General features: G+C 26.9%; 1 protein-coding gene across 4 annotated transcripts; it reads left to right on the forward strand.

Annotated features, from left to right (window-relative positions):
• The first annotated feature begins 3794 nt into the window (after nt 1-3794).
• Nucleotides 3795-16687, forward strand: Lim3 (Lim3 homeobox protein). 4 transcript variants are annotated; one of them, XM_088184657.1, is made up of 7 exons: nt 3795-4061; nt 5530-5704; nt 7655-7857; nt 10115-10310; nt 15129-15280; nt 15345-15521; nt 15589-16687. In XM_088184657.1, exons 1-7 carry the CDS (start codon nt 3959-3961, stop codon nt 15729-15731), a joined length of 1149 nt encoding a protein of 382 aa, XP_088040783.1. In that variant the 5' UTR covers nt 3795-3958; the 3' UTR covers nt 15732-16687. The 4 variants fall into 4 exon arrangements, with proteins under 4 accessions (XP_088040783.1, XP_088040781.1, XP_088040782.1 ...); XM_088184655.1 differs by having other exon boundaries at nt 3815-4061; nt 15571-16687; XM_088184656.1 differs by having other exon boundaries at nt 3815-4061; nt 10127-10310; nt 15571-16687.
• The last annotated feature ends 8 nt before the right edge of the window (nt 16688-16695 follow it).

Below are 16695 nucleotides of genomic sequence, written 5' to 3' on the forward strand. Positions count from 1 at the left end.
ATAAATAACATAATTAAGACACTTTCTAATTTTAATGAAAATATTGCAAAAAAATAATTGAATATTTTATATTTTCTAAATAAAAATGAAAATATTTTACTCAATTTAAAACCTAACCAAAAAAAATATTTTTTTATTAAAATATTAATATTTACTCTTTAATAATAAATTATAAAACAGTAACATTTTGCAGCACATATTTATATTGTGCAATTAAATTTTTCCGACAAAATAAGGTCATTGCTTAAAAAGATTAACATATTAAAATTAGAATAAATATAATAAAATTAACATAGTACATACATACATATATTTATAAAAAAATAAGTGTTTACTCATTTAACCTTCGTCTATGCAATTCTTGACATATTTTTTTACTTTAATTTAAATACATTTAAGTAAAATAAAAAAAATAATAAAATTATCATACAAAAAAAAAATACAGTATAAATTTAATTAAATTGATAATATGTGATATTACTAATATTATTTTCTTTCACTTACATCATTTAAAAATTTGTTGATTATTATTTAATTGGCACGATGGTTAAAACCTGAAATACCTGGGCTCGAATCACATATAAACTTCAATATTTTTAATTTCTATCATGTCTGGGAGAACGGATTTAGAAATTATTATGTAGTTAAATTTCCGATCGATCATCACATATTAGGTTTTTTCTAGATTGTCCTAATTTCACAGTTGAATTTTGTAATGCTTATTTAAAATCTATATAATTTTTTCATAGAGAATAGCATATACCTACATAGAAACAATATTATAGACATTAAAATACTTACTTTGCTTGTTAAATTATTTTTTTATTGAATATAATATGCATTAGATTGTAAACTTATATACTATATTCAGAGGTCTAGATTATTACTAATTACTAATTTTGCGCTTTTTTATTATATTATAATAATCTAATAAGTAGAAATGAGAAGTTGTATTAAATGTTTACATATTTACAATATAATAGACAAGTGTATGAATATTTTTTCACATTTTTGAGATTTTATATATTATATTTGTTTACGTCCATGCCGTAATAATAGTACATTTTAATAAATATAGATACGAGTCTGTTACGGGGATCTGAACTTGTGGCCTCTGAGTTATCAGTCTGACCTTAATGACCTAAATCTCCTGAAAATGACATGAGCATACATAAATAGCTAATTAACTAATTTATAACCAGATACAATTGGAAATAATAATAAATATATAATTTATTAGTAGTTTGTAATTATTATAATGTACACTGACAACTAAATTACTTAATCTCCCGAACAAAATGTATAAAACATAATATAAAACACATTTAATAGACGTATAACACACACAACTAAGTTACTTACATTAAGGAAAATTTTTATTTTATTCATAAACTGCTATTTTCTTAGTAAAAAAATAATAATTGCTGGTTAGCCGCGCAGCAAATTTTTTTTTTTTAAAAAGAAGTGTCAACAGCGCCGAGAGCAAACCCGGGGCTTGGGAAAATTATGATTCTGGACCTCATGACACAAATGGCATTATATATATTTTTTAACATCGTAATATATTTTTTTGAATAAGTACGAGTTAACCCTTTCTATGCTACAAATAAATATAAAATTTAGCCACCGTTGCGACATATTTTCTGAAATCGTATTTTATGCGAAATATTTTAGCTATGAAATAAAAAGTATTAAAAATATCTACTCATAATATGTATCTGATAATTAGTCGTGTTTTCTTTGCTGCTCAGTGTTGTAAAATAGCGAACTTCCAGTCCAGCGTTTATATTCAGACTTTTTATAACAATATTACGAGTGAGAATCAAATAAAGCACATTCAAACCAAATTTTGCCCAATAGGAGAACGCAAAAAACAATCATCCCTTCTCAGAAGTCAAAAATCCACGTCAAAAGCAATAAAATCGTGCCGTCGCCGTCGCAGTGGGAACGCTCGTTACCGAGCGTTCCCACTGCGACGGCGCCGACACGATTTTATTGCTTTTGACGTGAATTTTTGACTTCTGAGAAGTGATAATTGTTTTTGCGCTCTCCTTTTGACCAAAATTCGGTTTGAATATACTTAGATCATATTAGAAGTCCTTGGAAATATCGGATCATATTTTTAAAACATAGTGTAATATCGAAATACAGACAAACTATTGAGCAATATGTGAGATGAGATATCTGTCTGTATTTATTCTTCAGCTTATTTCCTCTTGAGAGATAAGTTGGCTTAGTTTGTATTTTGGACTTGACCTAATAAAAGTTCTAAAACCATAATTAGTTTTAAAACTTTCATTCGGTTAGGTTTGGGTTTGAACACCAAATAAATGTTTTGCAACTATTAAATTGAGCTTCATAGACATTTAAGCGCAGAATATTAGCGCCTATTTTTCAAATTATATTTTTGCTAGTAGAAATATTTATCTACTGGTGAAAATGTATTTGTATTTTACTAGTAAAAATATAAATATACCAAAAAATACACATTCGCTGCAACATTTATACATCGGATGATAATTATGTAAATATATTTATTACTACATACAGAAGAATCACCTGCCAGATAATTTATATTTTTACTGGTGAAAATGTATTCCGATATGATTTTACTGAAATGACATATTTTAAAAAATATTTTCGGGATAGATTTGAGACTATTTTTTTTAGATTTTATTTTAAGAATTACTATATAAAACTTAATGTATTATTTATTTATTTTGCTGCAAAAAATGCCAGTTGTTTAATTTCCGATAGTACAATCTATAAAACATTAAATTCATCTGTTCCTTTGAATAATAATATTTATTGTCAAAGTACTACATAGAAAGTGGGCGTTTTTGAAGGCAATGTTCCACTAATTTTATTTATTGTATAATATTTATAAAAAAGGCTAAAGGAACTTATAACTGAAAAACATCAGTATATAGGTAAATTTTAAACAACTGTATTTAAGTTCAGATTCATTATTTGAGGTTAGTTTTTACTTTTTTATAAATATATTCTTGCTATGGTTTTTTACAGAATTGGACTCTCCAAAAATTTGTCCCTTCTCCCCCCCCCCTCTCAGTAGGCCAGAATGTCAAATACTATTAAATAGCTACGTACTTCATTTAAAATATATAAATAAATAATGATAATCATCATCTAACAAATCTTCCAATTTTTTGTTCATAATCATCAGTTCTAATAATATAGTATTTTATTTAATCTTTTATTAATTATATTGCCACTCTTCGCTAAAAACAGATAAGGCACGTTTGACTGCTCACTGATTTTCTCTATTTCAATTAAATTCTCTGGGGAAATTTGATTAGCTCTATTATTTTTTCTAAGCTTTACGATATTAAAACAATTATAAATTAAAAAAATGTAATTTATTATCGATATTAATTATTATATATTACAATTAATTTATTATTCAGTGTCAATCAATTGACTCATTCACCCCTCCCCCCATAAACATAACATAAAACACATTCGATATGATCATAACCAATTAAATTATTTATATTTACACCGTTTTTTAAAACGCCCATATCATACAAAAAGAACATTCCAATAAAAAAGACGGCACACGCTCGTTTACGACCATTTTCCACAAACGGTCCATGTACAACTCTAGGCGCGCACAATAGTGCCGCGAAAATTGCGCGAGCTTCGCTCCGAGCTAAAGCTCCGCCGGAAAAGTGGGGAGGGCCTTTGTGTCCCGCGGACCAATCGCTTGCGTCCTCAACTCCCGGCCACGCCTATTCCGGGGGCTGCTCGGCGGTGGGAGCTCGGGGGATAGGCCCAGTCGCGTTTCAGTTTCGGCACGCGTCGTGTGTGTCATGTGTGCGGCTCGTGATATTATACATATGACGTTTTGTTATACATATATATGAATTATTGATCATGGTGTGTTCATCGGTACATTGGAGTGGTTTTGTATAGTGATTTTTTTGTGTCGTGCGTCAAAATGATGTCAGCTTTGGCCATGTACAGAAATGAGAGTTTGACAATGGGCGCCGATATGCGAGTGCCTCCTATACAGTTGGAGAATTTGCCGGAGGTGTTGATATGTAAGCTAATTATTATTATAGTGATACCATATATTTTTTAATCTGTGACGTGTGAGAAGATTTCATATGGCCTTTGAATAATTCAATTCTATTATATACGTTTGAGTTATTATTTTTTTTTGACATAACGTAGCCTTCAGCATATTGTATTGTTTATGATACTATGTTGCTAGTTTGCCAGTTTTTTAACCAAAATCCCATGACCTAATGCAATGTATTTAAATTGCCTTTTGAGCTAGAAAGCAATACTAAAATACAATATCAGTTACAGTATTCGTAAATTAGAACATGATTATTAAAGGCGAATCAACAAAGAGTCACTATTTTATTATTTCATGATATTATTCTCCAAATCTCATTGAGTAACACAGTAGAAAGTCTCTACATGCTTATGAAATATTTAATAACCCTGCATTGCAGTTAACTAAATATAAAAATTGTAGTATTAGTTTAAAGCTTAAAATAAAAAATGTTGGTATCGATAAGTTATTAAATTTTATACATAGTTTAATTCGCTTTTAACTCTTTAGTTACCGAATCTTTTAGGATTAACATCTAAATATCAATAGCATATAACGACATAAAATGCTCCTTAAGGCGTAGTAAATTGACGTAAATATAGCATTCTTTACCAAAGTATTAAAAAGCCGATTTATCAGATTTCAGCAAACAATGGGTTTGTTAAGGTTCTCAAACTTTCAGAAAAATATAATTTGCTCTTAATATTCTTAACGCCTCGCAAGTTCTTATAGTTTTATTATTCATATTAATTGAATTTGATGAGTTAATAGTACAAAAAAATAAAAATAAGGAATTGAATTAAAAACAAAGAAAATAAATGACAAATAATACATCCATTGATTTTAAAATTGCTGATTTATTATATATTTAAAACGTAAGTGTTTTATGTTTTAAGCTACATATTTTTATTGTAGCTGTTTTAAATAGACAAACATTTTAAAAGGTTCTAATAAATATTATTTTTTGTAAATATACATTGCTATGATATATAGTTTAATAGAACTTTTTAATATGAAAGTATAAAACTAGTAAATATATTCTATAATTATATTATCATATAAAATTTATTATCATGTAGTATATTGTATATAAATATTTATGTAAATTAAATTAAGATTTCCTATAAAATTAATTTAAATTCTGTAATATTATAGCACCTGTTTTTCATGATAATAATTATACTAAATTATTTGCATGTTACCCGCGCCTCCAATATTTTTGTAATTCACTCAAAGACATTAAAGATGTATGAGCTAGATAAATTAGTCAAATATTTTACGCATATGCATTTTATATGCATTAGGAAATGTGCAATTTGTAAACTTAAGATATTATAAAGGCCAGTCATTGATTCGGAAATACTTTTTAAAATAATTCTATTGAAAATAATTTACTTGCGATCAGTATTGTATTATAGTCTAAAGTGTGTGTTTTTTCAATTTTATAGCAACCATTCCAAAATGTGGTGGATGTCGAGAGCTCATCTTGGATCGATTCATCCTAAAAGTTTTAGAACAAACTTGGCACGCAAAGTGTCTACAGTGTTCCGAATGCAGAGTGCAACTGGCAGACAAGTGTTTCGCGAGAAATGGACAGCTTTATTGCAAAGATGACTTTTTTAAGTAAGTAGCATCCGTAACGCAGTATTTAATCGAATGACATTTTTTGCAAAAGTTTTGAGTTCATACGTAGAAATGTATATTCATATGATAAAAAATACAATTCCTATAAATCAACTCCAATATAATGCAGTCCTAAAATATGTTATAATACATATAAATTATTTTTTTATACACGTCTAAAGAATCATTTTTTTGTCAGAAGCTCCCAATTAAGTTTTATATTATTAATAGTATTTAATTTTCTACAGGTTAAAAATAATCAAAACCAGAACAATAAATTAACATCCTAGCACAACTCAAATTTTGGAGTCAATTAAAATATACTGAGATGAATAACTTTTTGATACTAAGCATTCGTTTATGATTAATTAATAAATTTGAAATAATTTTATGAAAGACTTAACCCAAAACTGTAATTTTGTATGTAGTTTGTTTTTTTGCCAATTTTAACTAATTTGACAACTCTAACTTCGTTTTGATATGGTTAAGTTCATATAATTTCGTGATAGTATGTCTAAATTGCTGATAATGTTAATAGCTTTTTACAATGAAAAATATAAATGTTGCGGTATTTTTATTTCTTCTTTTGGGATCTAGATTATAGTAAAAGGCGTATTTTCAAGAGGATGATATTTTTTTAATTAAAAACTCTCTCACTCCTAATCTTTTAAATGTTGATTCTTAGAATTGATTTTTATATTAAAAAGGATTACTTTGTGATCATTTAAATTTCATCATGTATTATAGATACTTGGAAAATTCGTTCGTCTATTCATCAGCAAACTATCATGAAATTAAAGTTAAATAAAATAATTTAATATATTATTATAAATATATGTTACACATTAATCAAATTGTATGTAATTATTTACACGTGTATCTAATTATATGTTTACTATAAATATGGAGTGATTAAGTAAATAAATATAGTTGAAAGACAGTAGGTACTTAATAAGTCGCTGGAAATAGTGTCGTATTATTTCTTGAGCTTAAAGAAAAAACCACCCTGAGGGCGGGCTTAAAATTTTTATTATATATTTAACTATAATTTTTTTTAGATATTTCTTTAAAATTTATTCTTAAAGCACTGATTAAAAAACTAAATTACCGCATTCCAATAAATTATTCCCACTACAGAAATCAATTTTAGCATTTAAAACTTAGGTTATTAATACAATATAGACGCAGATTCGATATTTAAAATTCTTTTGGTAATTGAAATGGTGATATAAATATTGAATAAGTATTAAAAACAATTATGTATAATTTATAGTATTACACACATTTTATTAACGATTTAAACTCACAGATATTTTAGTTGTAAATTTTATGGCTAAAATTCTCAGAAATCACGAATTTTTTATCGGTCAGAAATTTGCAAAATTTTATTAATAAATATTAGAAAATATTTAATTGTCTAGAACTTGAAAAACATATTGCTCTACTTAACATAGAAATGGTCGAAAAGCAGAAAAAGTAGTTTTTTTCGATAAATAATGACCGACGGAAACAAAATCACACACTAAGTGACCATACGCATTTTATTTACTATGATAAAATATTTAAGGACCTCCATAAGTAAATTTAATTAGGAGACGCTGCAAGGGCTCTGAATAAACCAAAGAAATACTTAATAAATCTACGACTATCAATCTTTGATTTGTGGGATACAAATATAAATATGTAATTTTATATTTTTTAAATTTTTTATATCGACAAGCAACATTATATTGAAAATGATTTTCGGAATTATGCCTAGCATTCACGATACAAGAAAAAGTGAATATAAAATATATGTTCTTTCATACCATTAAGGACTTAGATTACTGTCACTTATACAACCATCGAGTCATTCAGTTAAATCGATCGCGATTATTTACACCGCTAGTTTTAAGTGAAGTCTAGTGATTAAAAAATATAGTATTGTTATGTCCATCGCTGTGAGTGCAGGCGGTTCGGCAGCAAATGCGCTGGTTGTTTGCAAGGAATACCGCCGACCCAAGTAGTCAGAAGAGCCCAGGACCACGTCTACCACTTACCATGCTTCGCTTGTGTCGTCTGTGCTAGGCAGCTCAACACTGGAGACGAATTCTACCTGATGGAAGACAGGAAGCTGGTCTGCAAAACTGATTATGAAGCGGCTAGAGCGAAAGGTACAGTTATCGATACATTCAATTATCATTTTCTATAAACCAAGGATCTATTTTAGTATTATTCTCATTCTGTCAGTTCAAATATTTGATTCCAAGACCCAAAGGCAAAAATATGTTATCATTAATATTTTATTAAAATGCACAATAATATCCACTAATTTAAATTCCGTGAGTTCAAGTAAAAATTGCTCGGAAAAGTTGGAATATATGATTCAGAAACACTTTTCTGTGAGAGTCATATTATATTATATTATATTATATTATTCTACATAGTTGTTAACATGTCCCTGCTCTTTAGCGTTAATAAATTTATCTTGTTGATCTCTTTTAATCTGTAAAATAATTAAGTATGACTTGATTTTAATTTTTCGTTCAGTATATTTCGAGCATTAAGTAAAGATCCTAAATAGGTGAAGCTATTAGGCTGGACATCTCTTTGACTGATCATGAATTTTATTTTATCCTAGTTTATCTTCAACCCATATTGATGATGCTCTGTTTAATTTTACTCGTTACAACCGCATCGTCAGCATATGCAAACACTTGGGATGTATTATAATCTATATCCATATCCATGTATTATGGCTTCCATCAGTGTGAATAATGCATCCCTTTATTTTACACCTGATTTTATTTCAAACTCTCTTGTATATTCATTCTGTATATTAACTATCGCTATTACGCCTTTTAGTGTTGCTTCAGCCAGTCTCACTAATTTATCTGAGATGTATTTTTCGAGCATATAACACTTATTTTCTATGAGCGCTATCGAAGCCTGCTTAAAGTCAAATAGGTGGTACAAGTGTTATATCATATTCGTAAGTTTTTTCCAGTGTCTATTTAATTGTGTGGATATGATCCATGTATTTCATTGGCATATTTTTCAAGCTTTCGATATATGATATTTGAGAATACTTTGTATGTGATGTTCAATAGTGAAATTCCCTTATAGTTATTAAAATTTATACTATCCATTTTTTCATATAAAGACAATGATTGCTATCTTCTGGTATTATTTCGTTTTTTCAGGCATTACATATTATTTTACCAAGAGGTTTTTAGTAGTTTTAATGGTTATATAATGCTCTTAAATAAAAATATAATTAGCTATTTATATTATGATTATAAAAAATATTTAGATGTAGTTTTGGAATTAATTACTTATTATTAATTAAATTATAAATATATTAAAAATAAAAATACTATCAAGTACTACATATATTTATCAGTAACGTGTCCTAATTTAAAATATTTTTGTATTTAATATACATACATATGCAGTATAATATATAAACATTATTATTCACTCACACGTTTTTCTGCGTTAATATTTCTACATAAATTTATATAGCCAATGATTAATTTTAACAATTTCTGAAACATTATAGTTCTGATTTAGAAATACAATTTTAAAATTTGTTTGATTAAGTAATATAGAAAAATAAATGCTACTATCAAATTGGTTTAGATATCTAAAAAAATAAATTAAATTTAGATTTTGAAGGACATAAAAAAAAGCTTTTTTAATTGGCTTGTGAAGTAGTTTAGACACAAGAATATAGTAAATATTTTCATTATTCGTGTACTATAATTAATGTATGATAGTTAGGAATTTATAGAATAATTAAAAAGCAGAATATATATTTTTTATATGATGCAGAAATAATTGTATAAAAAAATTCACGATTTAGAAAAATATAAAATATAAAAGATATTATAAATAAAGCATGAAAAATATTAAATATTTAATAATAACTTTTTATCAAGAAAATATGTTCAGGCATAATTAAACTAAATGAATAAATATATAGAAGGATATATTATACATGCGTTTATATTGCATATTTTGAAACATATTTAATAAAATAAAATAATTATAAAATTCAAACCAATTTTAGTTAGGAATAGAAAATAGTATAGGTGATAAAATATTCCTTTTTAAATTTTGCGTATTTTTATGCTTTTTAGATTCAACAAATAATAATATAATATAAAAATATATAAAATAATACTTATATAAATTCAAGTGCTTAATAATAATTGTATTAAATATAAATTTTAATATAACATACCTTCAGAATAATAGTTATTTAAAATACGAGTCTAAATGACTGAAAAACTATACGCCTCGATTAAAAAAATGTTTTTATTAAATACTGCGATTAACTAAATATTCGTTGTGTTAACTTTGATTATATACCTTTATTGATTATACTTTAGATTAAGAGTGAAAAACAACAATAATGTAATTCTGAAGGTGTGTACTTAGACGGAGGCTCTTTGGATGGAGACTCACCCAACAAAAGACCAAGAACCACTATCACAGCCAAGCAGTTGGAGACATTGAAGAGTGCCTATAACAATAGTCCTAAACCTGCTAGACACGTGCGAGAACAGCTATCGCAGGACACAGGACTGGACATGAGGGTCGTGCAAGTCTGGTTCCAAAACAGGTTAGTCCAAAACACTATTTTTTTTAAGTAATAAATATATGAAATTCGCGGTTTTTACTTCCCACGTTCATCGAATTATACTAAAAATATTAATTAAAATGTTAATTAATTTTAAAATATTTATAAACAAGATAAAATGATTCGATTAATTAGTATAATTAGACTTTGATTTCAGTTGTGTATTAACAAGTATTTATTATTATACATATGTACATTACAAATTTTTTTAATTAAAAAATCTGCCAAATTGAAGTTAATTTTTGTCTTAGTTCTAAAAAATTATATAACAAAGAAACATATAAAAAGCTATCAGTTGTTAAATAGACTTTGTAAAACTAGAATTTGTTCTTAGGATTGAACCGATTGAAGCAATAGTTTACCGAAGTTTTCCATAATATAAAACATTCTTCATTATTTTTGTAAGTAGAGAAAATCAAGATGTAAGATTATATATTAAATCGAACACCTTAAATTCAGATTTACTTTGAATGGATAATGATATAGTAGATAAATATATATTTTAATTAATTGGCACACTTCGTAATATTTGCTAAAGTTCGTTTTCAGTTTAAAAGTTTTATATGCGATATATTTGTTTTTGCAATTTAATAATATTGAATAAGTCTATACACATTCATAAAACATAGTCTGTAAATTCTAGATTGATAAGACAACGGGTTCAGGCCCTGGCAGCAGACTCGAATTTTTACTTACAAAATAAGTGCTCAATTATTGAAAAATGGCGCTAGCTGTAAAGTGACATATATTGATTGTTAATTCATAATAATTCATAATTAATTATATAGATGTCAGCCGATTCACAGAAAAAAGTCTAATAGCTAATTTTTACTTATATTCATTATATACGACTGATTTACTCAGTTGGTACAGATTTACCCCGTTGTAACGCATTCGGCTTATGCCAGTAAAATATTAAAAAATATTAATAATTAAATTAAATCCTACTTTTCCTGGATTTTACCGTACGTTTAAAGGCACCGTTGTATACTTTATATATATTTTTAATTATTTTTGTCTGTAAGATTTTATTTTTGGACAATGCTATTTAGTGTTTCAATAACTTTTGGACACTAAGAATAAAACCGAGCGAAAAGTTATATGAATTGTAACATGGTTGACAGTTAAGCGATGACGTAAAATTATATCATATTATATAAGTATGTAAGATTGATTATGGCATTTTTTAAAACTATTTAGAAAATAAAAGTTCAATGCAATACATTTTGTTTATATTTTACAGTGTAACTTGCTAGTTACAATAAATGTAACTAAAATGTAATGTATTCAAAAGTTCATGTATAAGTTAAAAATTCTGTTTCTGCCTTTTATAAATTCAATAAAACGGTCATAATATGTAACCATTCTCTTCTTAAATACATTTACATTTATGCCTCGGGTTTTACTATTGAAAAGCCGTATAGATTTTTTTGTTCGTAACGTGCGTTTATCAACGTATATACATACACCTATGTATACTTACGTATGTCGGAATATACGGGGGAGTATAAAGGCGTGGATATATTAGAGGGTTCCAGGGGTAGGTCGAGGCACTCCTACCGTTCCCCGTTACGTTCAAAGTAATAAAAGCAGTCGGAAGAAATGAAATGGGAGGGCTTTATCGGGTACCAAACCAAACCAAACCGAAATGACAAAATGGCGGATCATATTGATTTTCTTCGACGAGCGCGCTCTCTCCCGTTGCGTTGCACGAAACGGGAGGAGCGAGGAAAACTCGGGAAATTTCACCCTAGGGTATACGTCGGGTATGTACGACTGTGGATATGTGGGGTGTGAGTGTGCATAGAATTTAATTTATGTGATATTTTTATTTTATTTTTTAAATAATATTATTAACGCTAATAAATAACCTTAATGCACAAATTTAATCATTTGTGAACATTAACATTTTATTAATTTTTAAAGCGAATTTTATTGCTTTATATGATCCATTAAAATTTCTAACTTAAATTCAATTATAATTTATATATTAAGATTAGATCAAATCGTTTATGACCAATTATATATATTTTTCTTCTCCCATAAATCGCTGTTGAAACAGATATATTAGGAAATATTCTGATGTACAATGTACAAAGAAGTTATACACACATATTTATTTGACATAAATGATGCTTTTATTAGTATTCAAAATTCACAAGCCTTTATTTAGAAAAACAACTTTTTAAAAACAATATATATAACAATTTTCACAGGTAAATTTATATCGCCATTAATTTGTTCTCTACGTTTAATTATTGTAATTAAAACATACATGTAAGCAGTGTTTTTTCAGATTTATCTAAGACAAAATTACTACACGTATTAAAAAATACATATAATTAGTTAGTATTATGTAATAATTCAATGAATATTTACTTTCTAAAATACCTTAGCACATGGTAGGCAATCTTAATCTTAAAAAGTTTCGCGCAGCTGTTTACTGTTTTATGTTTGACGTGCTAGATAGGGTTTCTTATTACTCTTGACATAGATTACAAACACAGGGTCATTTCCGGAAATTCTTAATTACCTGGAATATTTTTAGCTTGAAAAATATATATATTTTATATTTTTTTATTTTATCATTACAAAACTATCTAGTTAGTTACGTTATGTCCAATGAATTTTTTTTGTAATTTCTTAGTCTTTATCAGAGATGGATTTTCTTTTAAATTTATTACATTTGATGATCCTATTAGATATTTTATCGATAGCAAAGAACTACAAAAATATGTGATATATTAAAAATAGGTTTATATATTATACATTATATTTGGTAGAAAAAAATAATATTTATGGAAATATTTATTTTTATTTTAAAAATATATTATTTGTGTTTGAAACCTTATTAATATTATTTTTATTTCAATTATACTTCTAGTTGCCCATAAAAAAAATATTACCACAAAATAAATTACTTAAGACAGAATTAAAATTAAATATATATTCGTATTGATTTAAAAGGAGCAAAAAAATCTATACATACTGTTTCAAAAGTCCACAGCTGCACAATATTAACTCGGAACAAAGAAAAATTCCCGAATTTCGGCAATTAAAATTTTTTTTCGTCCTTTTTTGTTTGCTTATTGTTATTATGACCATAGCTTTATAAATATTATAAATATACAAAGAACAATTTTGCAAAATAAATGGATACAATCGTGTTGAAAATAGCGGCTCAGTGGATGATATTAGACTTGTTCGGTTTTTAGTGTTTTTAAAAATAAAGAATTCAAAATATTTCACTACAAATATCAACAAATAATTAATTACTTTTTTTTCACTTGTTCTTTTTCTTAAAATGCATTATAGAGTAAAAAATCAAAAGAACTATTTTGAGATAGATTTAAATGTCGTCCAAAATATCACGAAGAATTCCAGATTAGCAATACTCTTATAGTCAACTATCAAAAATGTGAAGGGATAATAAATTACATTGAATATAAATGATCTCTACAAGAAAAACTTATTTTAAGGTTCATAAGCTTTTGGATGATGTTGCTGAGGTTTGAAAAAAATCTTATTTGTCGGCAATTATGTAAAGAACCAATCGGGTGTCGAATGTTATTTTTTTAGCAAAAAGGTTCAACAAAAGGCTTTTCAATACCATTTTGTCAATTTTTAGTATTGAAACATCAAGCAAAAATTATTTGCTCATAACAGATTTCTATTTGATACATTATTAAAAAAATCACTGTAAATTTACATTGGGCATTGAAAAAAATCATTATATAATTAATCTTCGAAAACAATTTAATTTAAATGTTGCCTGTGAATATGTATTAATTTTATTTTAACTGGTGGTAATTATTTACGTTTAAGTTATATTATTAAAAAAAAACAGGATGTGTTTACAGCAATCTACAAATATTTATGATTTAACCACAATCATCCAGAATAAATGTATATGCATAATAATAATACTAATACTATACTTATTATAAATGTTTGCCATTGATCATTTACATTACATGTACAAATATAATCTTATTTCGCGGCTAACCTTGTAGATAACTCATTTAGCATTCATTATAAATAACTATTTTATTTCATTATATATGAAACATATTAAATTCACGTCAAATTTACAAATTAAAATTTATTTTGTAATTTTAATATTTTATTATTAAGGTATTATAACTATTCTAAATTAATTAATTACAAAATTAAATAAAAGCGTTTAAAATTTAGTTTTTTTCTCATGGTGCTACTTACAAAACGAGTGCACAATTATTTAATATTCAGAGCAAAATAAGAATGCTCTAAATATATTTGTGAGATGATGAAAAGAGTGCGAGATTTACGCAATAAAATATTAGAATTCAAACAGCTATATTTAGTTAGACTTGTGATGTATGTGATTATTAGATTGAGCCTTATTTTAAGAATGGCAAACCTAGCATAATAAAATAACATTCAGAGATAAAATAATGTCTTTAAAATTATTAAAAAAACCAACCTCACAAAGATAAGGTTCAATTTTAAATTATTTTTCAATGAATGGGTTTATTTTTTTTTATATTTCGGCAAAATTTATTGATATAAAAATTTTATTTCCCATACTAAATTTCATTGCAATAATTTTATGATCATGAAGAATGCGTCAGAGTGTTAATTAATCTGCTCATTAGGAATTCGTTGATACAAAGTAATGAACCACAAAGATGATAATACGTTAACCATATATTAAGAATTCTTCCTTGTTTTACAATTCCGATACTTGTGGCGATACGTTCATTGATTTATTAATTATTGCAATAACATTTAAGTTTTAAATATAAACAAAATAAATTACAGAAGGGCAAAAGAGAAACGCTTGAAGAAAGACGCAGGAAGAACCAGATGGAGCCAATACTTCAGATCAATGAAAGGAGGATCATCTCCACACCACGATAAGCTTCTCGATAAAGATGAACTCAAGGTGGACTTGGATAGCTATAGTCATCACGGTAATTACAATTTGATTGAATTTATTGAATCTTCGATCAAATATTTAATTACGTTATTTTTTAGATTTAAGCAACGACAGTTATAGTACAGTACATATGGGATTGGAAGAAGGTGCTTCGCCACACACACGTGGATACTTAACAGCAGCCACTCCGCCATATTTATCAGCTCATTCTCCACCATTGCCTCTACCGACTCATCCATATTCCTACAACGATCAAATCGTATATACGTCCATTGGTAAGTCATCTTTGAAGATAATAGTATTAGAAAAAATATATTTTTGTAGCTTTGAATGATTTTTCAGGACACGGGAACACTGGCGTGCATGGAGCTGGAGCTATAGGCGGAGGTTCTGATCTCAGTAGTGGTTCTAGTCCCCAACACTATCCGGATTTTCCGCCATCGCCCGATTCTTGGCTCGGTGAAACACCAGCACCAAGATACTGACCCCGCCCAGGGCCTCATGTGCCCGTTGCCTACTACAGATAGTTAGCAGGCGATCACTTGAATATATCGCAAAACACACCGTAACAAAAACGTGAACATCAAAAAAGAACTTCTAAGACTATTGAAAATTAAATATATTTATAAAAAAATAAATAAAACAATCCTTCCATTACAAATATCTCAATATCTCATCGATGTACTATAATAACTCCATGTAACATAACTTGACGCGATAAAAATACCTAAAAATGTGATTCTTTCATGAATAGTCATTATCATAATTTTATTTAATAAACAATCATATATTATTATTATGATAATATATGTAAACATATATATATATATATATATATATATATTTAAAAATGTAAAGTGACTTTTCACTCGTTGTCATTTGATATTTGACACTGAATGTTTACGTAATGTCTTTATATATACGTGCGAATATCGTTATGAATTATATTATTACTAAATATAATATTTATTTATTATTTTATTTATATAAATATATTTTATTTGAATTTTATTAATTAAACTATTGATGATGAAAAAATGTGGAAATATTTTTCGCCAGTACACTTTGAAAAAGTACAAAAAAATATTATGTCCAGTGTTTTTATATTAAGTGACTGTATCTAAAATAATCTCATATTATAACGTTTGTAATTAATGTCCACCCTATCGAGTTTGTAATACTTGTATTGTACATAATTAAATCGTCATATTTTTCTGCATACATGGACATAATTTAGCATTACTATCTGACTGCCATATAGAGGAGATTTAACGATTTTCGCATTCCAAAATTTGTATAAGTTATTGAAACATATATTAAATTAAAAACGCACAAGTGTTGATTTTATTATTTTTCTTCAATGTTAGTGAATTGTCATGATGATGAAAATGTATTGCAATCAATTACTTATATGTTTTAATTGAAAAAATCTAGTCGTCTAAATAAATA

This window comes from Plectrocnemia conspersa, unplaced genomic scaffold (genome assembly GCF_051122295.1).
Source record: "Plectrocnemia conspersa isolate PC_06_02 unplaced genomic scaffold, ASM5112229v1 ptg000004l, whole genome shotgun sequence".
NCBI classification, from domain to species: Eukaryota; Metazoa; Arthropoda; class Insecta; order Trichoptera; family Polycentropodidae; genus Plectrocnemia; species Plectrocnemia conspersa.

What these genes read in the sequence shown, in the direction of transcription:
- Lim3 (XM_088184655.1), top strand. Translation starts at nt 3,959, where the DNA reads ATGATGTCAGCTTTGGCCATGTACAGAAATGAGAGTTTGACAATGGGC. An exon ending in TGCAAAGATGACTTTTTTAA is followed by an intron (nt 5,705 to 7,654) that starts GTAAGTAGCATC and finishes CTGTGAGTGCAG; the next exon opens with GCGGTTCGGCAGCAAATGCG. An exon ending in GGATAGCTATAGTCATCACG is followed by an intron (nt 15,281 to 15,344) that starts GTAATTACAATT and finishes GTTATTTTTTAG; the next exon opens with ATTTAAGCAACGACAGTTAT.